The 8,586-nt window shown below is 43.5% G+C and overlaps 1 protein-coding gene across 6 annotated transcripts; it reads left to right on the top strand.

Moving 5' to 3' along the window:
- Positions 1 to 26: 26 nt before the first annotated feature.
- On the top strand, positions 27 to 8,586 carry POMK (protein O-mannose kinase). 6 transcript variants are annotated; one of them, XM_043544437.1, is made up of 4 exons: positions 96 to 533; positions 1,149 to 1,377; positions 1,614 to 1,921; positions 4,444 to 8,586. In XM_043544437.1, the coding sequence occupies exons 3-4, from the start codon at positions 1,634 to 1,636 to the stop codon at positions 5,215 to 5,217; spliced, it is 1,062 nt and encodes a 353-aa protein (XP_043400372.1). In that variant the 5' UTR covers positions 96 to 533; positions 1,149 to 1,377; positions 1,614 to 1,633; the 3' UTR covers positions 5,218 to 8,586. The 6 variants fall into 6 exon arrangements, with proteins under 6 accessions (XP_037752549.1, XP_043400372.1, XP_007071049.2 ...); XM_037896621.1 differs by lacking the exon at positions 1,149 to 1,377 and having other exon boundaries at positions 27 to 161; XM_007070987.4 differs by lacking the exon at positions 1,149 to 1,377 and having other exon boundaries at positions 96 to 514.

Genomic DNA, 8,586 nt, shown 5'->3' with positions numbered 1-8,586 from the left:
TCTGGGCCCGGGCTGGCGGGAAGGGGCCGGGCTGGCGGCGCCTGCAGAGCCGGGGGCCCCGCCTGCGGGCCCAGCTCCCCCGGGACCGGAGAAGGCTGAAGCGGGCTGAGGGCGGGAGCGGGGGCGGTGCATGCCGGGGCAGGGCCCGGGAGCGGGCTGAGGTAAGTCCCGGCCCGGGGGCGGGCGGCTCCTGCCCCCGAGCGGCGCGGCCGGGTTTCGCGGCGGGGCTCGGCGAGGTCTGTGCCGTGCCCGCTCCGACACGCAGCCCCTTCCCTCCCCGGCCCGCGGCCTAAGGCGCCTGCTCCGGAGTCACACCGGCTCGCTGGGGTGACAGACACAACGATCGGGCCTTACACGCCTCGGTTGGCAATAACAGCCTGTCCAGGGGTACCCTAATGTCAGGCCGTTGCTGAATGGACAGGTCTGGGGCCACCCGCCCCGTGCCAGGCGCTGTACAAACACCATCTCACCTGCTGACAGGAGGGAGAAGCCGGCGGAGAGGAGCCGGAGCCGTGTAGGTGCATGCACCGTATGTATCACACAGAAACCCAGAGCCTGTGGGGTGCTGTGAGTGGTCCCCAAGTGCATCTGGCAGGGAAAGGGGTCTGTTTGACCTGGGTAGTGGCCCTCAGTTCGGGGGAAGTTGATTTGCCTTTTGCAGTATTGAGGTGACTTGTTAATAAATATTGTCAGGGGAGTTTCAGGTTTAGATTCCTGCACCGGGGTAGTTAAATAGACTTGATTTGGTATTTTGAATGTTTGCAATCTGCCTTTCTCTCTCCCTTGTCTTTCCCGCTATGCTTCATATTGTCACCCCCAGAATTGCAGAGGTGAGAGCAATCTCAGGCACGGACCTGTTCAGACAGCGGCCCCTTGACCTCCGTGGAATGGGACTCAGCCTAGGTTCAGGGACCTACAAGCAGGACCTAAACATGCTCTGCTCTGTGATTGCTAGGCACAGCCGAGTGCATTTCAGATACAGTTTGATTCTGCAGTTCCCTGAATTAATCATTTGAAGTCTATTCATTTGTTGTTAGTCAGATTCTGCTCTTCTCAGGAACCAACTGACCCTGGATGCTTGGGATTTTAATTTTACTGCCTGTCCCCTGCTCAAGTGGTCTGTGTCCCTATCTTTTTCAATTTCACAGACCCAAGCCTGTCAGCAGTTCTCTGTGTGAAGTAACAGACTGGATGTGGTGGAATACCCCACAGTGCACCAGTACCAAGAGTGGTCTCAGCACTGAGGAATGCTCCCCACCAATATGACAGCAGCAGTCCTTCCTTCTTCCTGCCTCTGCAGCTCTGCTTTCCTCTCCCTGGGTCCATACAGAGCTCCTTCACTTCCTGGACAAAGCATATTTGTGGACAGGGGCCTATGTTTGTAAAAAAAGGACAGGGGGATGTGAAGGCAGGAGTAGAGCTCGAAGTGCTTTTTTTTTTTTTTTTTAATCAGCTGACTCTATTTCACACTGATGGTTTCTCTTTAAATATCTTATGGAGTATTTGGGTGGCTAGAGGGAGAGGATTTTGCAAAAAGGCCCCCAAACATTTGTCCCCTGTCTTTCCTTGTCACAAAAGAGTATTGTGTTTACTGGGTTGTTTGTGTATTACAGAGAATGTAGAAGATAGCAACATGGACAAAAAACTCCATTACATTAAAAAAGAGCTGCTCCGAAGGGAAATTCCTCCAGTCTTGTTGGTGCTGCTGCTTCTAGCTGTGCTGCTCCTGAATTTCCTTCTGTACATGCATCTCAACAATTTCTCGGTCACCACTGTGCAGCCTGACGTGGACTCCAGCCTCTGCCCATTTGGGTACTTCAGATTAGGACTATTGAAAAATTGCTCGCCCTGGCTGTCTTGTGAAGCCATAAATACAGAAGTCAGGAAACTGAAGTGTGTTGGTGAAGGGGCTGTGAAAAAGGTTAGTATCATGTTGGGTAGGTGGATCTCCAAGAGGAAAAGTTCACATGGTGTGTTGGCTGATTATCAGTGCATATGCTGCTTCTGGGATAATTGTCTCCACAGTAGTTAATTATTATAGACACGCAGAGAGTTATGATGACTATAGATGGCATAAACAGAATCCCATAGAGTCAGACTTTGCCTCACTTACACTGAATCGTAAGTTACTCTGCAAGAAGTGGTGCTGAAATCAACAGTGCTGCTTGCGGAGTATGATGCTTCTCAGGGCTGGTCTTCACTCCTTAAGACATGCTCAAATCGATGGGAGATTGCTCTCCCATCGATTTCTGTACTCCACCTCAATGAGAGGCGGAAGCAATGTTGGCAGGAGAGCATCTCCCGTCAACATAGCGTAGTGTGGACTCTGCAGTAAGTAGATCTAAGCTACATCGACTTGAGTTATGTTACTAACTAGGGCTGTCAAGCAATTAAAAAAATTAATCGTGATTAATTGCACTGTTAAACAATAACAGAATTCCATTTATTTAAATTATTTTGATGTTTTCTACATTTTCAAATATATTGATTTCAATTACAACACAGAATACAAAGTGCACAGTGCTCACTTTATATTTATTTTTGATTACAAATATTTGCACTGTAAAAAACAAAAAATAGTATTTTTCAATTCACCTCATACAAGTACTGTATTGCAATCTCTTTAGCATGAAAGTTGAACTTACAAATGTAGAATTATGTACAAAAAAATAACTACATTCAAAAATAAATCAATGTAAAATTTTAGAGCCTACATGTCCACTCAGTCCTACTTCAACCAATCGCTCAGACAAACAAGTTTGGTTACAATTTGCAGGAGATAATGCTGCTGGCTTCTTGTTTACAATGTCACCTGAAAGTGAGAACAGGCGTTTACACGGCACTTGTTGTAGCTGGCATTGCAAGATATTTGTGTGCCAGATGTGCTAAAGATTCATATGTCCCTTTGTGCTTCAACCATCATTCCATAGGACATGCATCCATGCTGATGACGGGATCTGCTCAATAACAATCCAAAGCAGAGCTGACCGACTTGTTCATTTTCATCATCTGAGTCAGATGCCACCATCAGAAGGTTGATTTTCTTTTTTGGTAGTTTGGGTTCTGTATGTAGTTTCCACATCGGAGTGTTGCTCTTTTAAGACTTCTGAAAGCATGCTCCACACCTCGTCCCTCTCAGATTTTGGACAGCACTTCAGATTCTTAAACCTTGGTACCTCCTTTGCGTTTTGTCAAATCTGTAGCGAAAGTGTTTTTAAAATGAACAACATATGCTGGGTCATCATCCAAGACTGCTATAACATGAAATATATGGCAGAATGAGGATAAAACAGAACAGGAGACATACAGTTCTCCCCCAAGGAGTTCAGTCCCAAATTTAATTAACACATTCTTTTTTTTAATGAGCATCATCAGCATGGAAGCATGTCCTCTGGAATGGTGGCCGAGGCATGAAGAGGCATATGACTGTTTAGCATATCTGGCACGTAAACACCTTGCAATGCCAGTTACACAAGTGCCATGTGAATGCCTGTTCTCACTTTCAGGTGACATTGTAAATAAGAAGCAGGCAGCAGTATCTCCCGTAAATGTAAACAAACTTATTGTATTAGCGATTGGCTGAACAAGAAGTAGGACTGAGGGAACTTGTAGGCTCTGAAGTTTTACATTGTTTTGGTTTTGAGTGCAGTTATGTAACAAAAAGAAAAATCTACATTTGTAAGTTACACTTTCACGATAAAGAGATTGCACTACAATACTTGTATGAGGTGAATTGAAAAATACGACTTCTTTTGTCTTTTACAGTGCAAATATTTGTAATAAAAAATATATAAAGTGAGCACTGTACACTTCGTATTTTGTGTTGTAATAGAAATCAATATATTTGAAAACGTAGAAAAACATCCAAAATATTGAATACATTTCAATTGGTATTCTGTTGTTTATCAGTGCGATTAATCGCAATTAATTTTTTTCAGTTAATCGCGTGAGTTAACTGCGATTAATTGACAGCCCTATTACTAGAGTAACTCAAATTGCATAGCTTAAATCGACCGGCAGCGGTAATGTAGACAAGCCCTCAGATCGAGTAAGGGTGGCAGGAGAGAGAGTGGTCTGTATAAGATCTCTCTTGTAGACAGTTTGATTTAGTGGCCGATTTGCATTTAATCCAAGTCATACGCTCATGAGGGGAGCACAAGAGATCAGTAAATACTATATGCAGGAATTACCATGTCAGTGCTGTGCAGCTAGCAGTAACTCCACTGTAACATGTAGGTGTATACAAAGACTCACCTAACAACTTCAGTAGCAGTTAAAGTCTAGTTTGTAATTGTGTAACTTGTTCATTTAACAGCATTGTGTCTCGTGAATGCATAGCTTGCAATCTTGTGGTTATTTCATTACCTGCAGGTCCATAATAGCTTCTGCTGATCAGTAGGAAAAGGTTCCAAATGTTTTGTTTGTCTCTTGCTCTGTTTTTAGGTCTTTCTTTCTGAATGGAAGGAAAACAAAGTATCCCTTTCCCAGCTCGCCAACTCAGAGCTGGAGGAAGATTTTCTTCATGGACTGAAGATGCTGAAGTCTCTCCAGAGCAAGTATGTTGTCAGACTGCTTGGCTATTGCGAGAAGCAGTTCACAATCCTTACCCAGTATCACCCATTAGGCTCCCTGAAGAACCTGAATAAAATGCTGGACCTTCCCAAATATAAAGGCTTGAATACTTGGCATCGCAGATTCATGCTCGCAATCGACTATGTGAGCATCATCCATTATTTGCACAACAGTCCTTTGGGCACCTTAGTAATGTGTGATTCCAATGACTTGGACAAGGTGTTATCGCAGTATCTGCTGACAAGTGACTTTCACGTTCTAGTGAATGACTTGGATGCCTTGCCTCTTGTGAACAAGAGCACTGGCAGGCTGGTGAAGTGTGGCCATCGGGAGCTCCAAGGCGAATTTGTAGCTCCTGAACAGCTCTGGCCCTATGGGGAGGAGGTGCCATTTGAAGACGACCTCATGCCTCCATATGACGAGAAGACGGACATATGGAAAATTCCTGATGTCTCCAGTTTTTTCTTGGGGCACGTTGAAGGAAGTGATATTGTCAGGTTCCATTTGTTCGACATCCATGCAGCATGTAAGAAGAAGAACCCAGCTGAAAGGCCTTCCGCCCAGATGGTCGTGGACACATACAGGAAAATTTTAACATTGCTGCTCAGAGAGGCTGCTATGCCTGGTACCAGGGAAATGTTATAAATAACTGTAAGAAGACATACATGTACTTTGATTTTATGTCCTTTTATTTATTTAGCACCCACAGGGTGCTAGGTCCTTTACAAACTGGTAACAGGACAAGGTCCCTACCCAAAGAACAAAGGAGACAAAATTTACACTAGTGATGGTTTGAAAAATGGTAAATCTGTTTCATGAAAAAAATTGAAATGTTTTGACCAAAAAACTCCAATTTTGAGGGGTTTTAGTTTTTTTGGTATCTCCCCCTCTCCCTTTTTCTTTTTTGCCACTGGACGAGGAGGGGCAGGAAAGGACGATAAAGCGGGGTGGTATTTTTGGTTTTGAAAAACAAACTTTTTTAAAAAAATTTTGAATCAAAACATTTGAAAATTCTTTTCAAAAATCCCACAAAAAATTCTGCCTTTTTTTTTTTTTTAAGGCCAGTTTTTGTCAAAAAATGGCTTGAATGAAAAATTTCATCCAGCTCTAATTTACACCTGGAGGATTGGAGAAAGGAGAACAACAAATAAGCAAAGTAATCCAGATGAGAGAGAGACATATTCCTTATTAGCTCCGTGCCAATTCCATACCACTAGCTTGTCTAAACAGTGTCCTCCTCCTCTCCCTTGCACCTTCCTCTCTCCAGTCATTGGGGGCTGTTCTAATGGCCAGCCAGCACCGTGCGGTACTGAACAGATCTCCCTAGTGGAGGCACAGTAGGCTGGTGTCCAGCTGTTTACTGGGGCAGGGGCTTGTCATGGCTGGCCAGATACCTGCCTCCTAAGCAGCTCCCATCTCCCTGGAGATGTGGTATGTCAGTCTCCCTAGGCCTAACTGGAGGTAGGAGCAAGAGCCTGTCTTCAAGGCTCCCCTTGTTCAGAGCAGCTACTTGCTGGCTCTGCCTTCTTCTGCCTGGGGGACATGGGTGATTTCTGGCTCCAGCTGAATAGGATGGGGGACAGGGGAAGCCCATCCTGTCGGCTTTACTGTCATCTTTCTGTCTGTGGGCCCAATTGCTATTGTTCCAGCTCCCACAAGCATGCTAGGCAGTTCAGACATACAAACATTACAAGTGTCTGCCCAAAAGAGATTGCACTCGACAAAGTCAACATACTGACAAAGGAGCTGCAAACACACTGCTTTGATTTTCAAACCATTGCCCACTTACCAATTATATTCTCATAAAGGCCCTTTGGAGAAAGAGCATTGTTTTCCCACTGCTGTGTGAAGTGACTAGCACACTGCATACACAATCATCATTTTTCTCACATAACTTCATTCCACTGAGATTTTGCTAGTTTGTGCAGATTAGAAACTCCCTCTCTTCCCCCTGTACCCCAGAAAAATCCCACCACCTTCAGAGTAGAAATGAAGTACTATCTCTTTGCATTCACTTTTCCATGACAGTGTCCTAATGACCCAATGGGCAGGTGGTGTTAACAATGGAAAACGATCTCTTCCTTAGACACTCAAGTAGTATAATTAAAGGAAGGGCTGGAAAATACAAATCCTTCTGTATTTTGCATACAGAATTATCTGAGGGCCTGATCCAAAGCCCATTGAAGTCAATAGAAAGTCTTCTTTGGCTTCATAGAGCTTTGGATCAGGTTTTTAGTGCCCAGATTCCATGGTTATGGGCTTGATATAAATACCTGGACAGAGCATTATCAGGGAACAGAAATGCCTTACTACAGCAGCAGAGTTTGTTTTCAGCAATTCAGTTATGCCCACACTGCCTCAACGGGCATGTTGAACATATGTAGAGTATTAATGATGTCAGATGGACTTTACAGTTATGTACCTCATGACTTTAGTTTTCTGTGGATTATACTTTCAAATACCTAGGAGTAGGCTGGAGTAACTGCCATGTTGTTTTGAGTTCGGATACAACCTGTGGCAGAGGAGAGACACACTGTACTCCCTCTTGGAGAGTTTACTTTTGTTCCTTCTTGTTTTGCTCTTCTCCTTTAATCTAAAACAAGCCTGAAAATGTGTGGCTGATTTTTGGTTTAGAACAACATACCCCACACACTGTGTGTGGGGATCTCTGAGTCAGATTGACAGCTAATTCTTTGCTCACCAGCTGAAAATATAGCTTCCAAATATTTAAATTTTAAAAAGTGGGAGCAGAGATCTTGTATTGGTGATACTGGTGGCCATTCTCCTGGTTAATTGTGATCATGTGCGGACAGATTAACATGACTGTTTAGTAAGACACAGTCTGCTTGTCATGGAGGCTTGTGATTTATAGCTTCTAGCCTAGCCAGCTAAGATGCAAGAGAGGTTATCTTCTGTGGACGCCTACGAGTATTATGTTGCTATGTTGACACCAGATGTAAAAATCTTGCTTATAAATGGGAAAGCTTTTCTTCAAATGGCTATGTTATAGTTGCTCTCATCTTGTGCTAGTGTCTCTTTTAAGGAAGTCTGCCTTGTTATTTTCATTTGTTTGATTATCCATGTTCAGTTTGGCTTGTTACATTATATGGATTTTGTCATGTGCCCCTATTCCCCCAACCTACTCATCAGCACCCCTCAGAAGCCTCCTCATTGCTCTGCCGCGAAGGAAGCAGGGAGCAAAGATCATAAACCAAGATTTTCAAAAGGGACTTAGGATTTTTGGATGTCTCACATCTTTCGCCATTCTCAATTTAAAACATCTTAAGGGAGCCTGATTTAAAAGAATGCAAAGCAGCAGTGGTATTTAAAAGAATGCAAAATGGCAATGGTTGATTCCTATGGGACTGCTTACAGAGTAAGGGATACTCAATGTGAGTAAAGGTATCAGGATCTGCTCCTGTATTAACTATATTGATCCGAGTTAAATAGCTTTCATTTTAGTCGGGTATGAGGGAAAGCTGGATGTGGTGAGTAAAAGCCAGACACAGAGTTTTAACTGCACGCCAATAAGTTTATTGTACAGTTAAATGGGACTGCAAGAAATATAAATGTATGGTTATAAAATAGACACGTTATACATCTGCTGTAAAAAGAGCCCAAAAAACTGTCAGGTTTGTTATACTGAGCTTTCAGTAAGGACCAGAGTCTGTCCTTCTCATTCATGTTGCACAGTATCTTACTCTGCAAACAGCCGTATTGATTTCACAGAGTGAGGGGGACAGATTCTGTCCCTAAAATACCATTTTGCCTTGGAAACTTCAAGATTCATTAGTGGATGAGGCCATCAAAGTCTCTCTGTTTTTGGTTACAACTTAAATATGAGGTATTTGTACACACTGACTCCAGGACCCAGAGTCATCCTCTCCACTGCCTCCCACTGGGCCTTAAAGTTTTCTGCCAGTGTTTTTCATTTGAAGTTGAGCACCAGTGATTAATTAAACCTGGTTTGAATGTGGTATTGTGTGTTTAAAAAATAAAAATCCTTGTATAGAA

This window comes from Chelonia mydas, chromosome 4 (genome assembly GCF_015237465.2).
Source record: "Chelonia mydas isolate rCheMyd1 chromosome 4, rCheMyd1.pri.v2, whole genome shotgun sequence".
NCBI lineage: Eukaryota > Metazoa > Chordata > Testudines > Cheloniidae > Chelonia > Chelonia mydas.
This window is presented reverse-complemented; position numbering and strand designations above follow the sequence as displayed.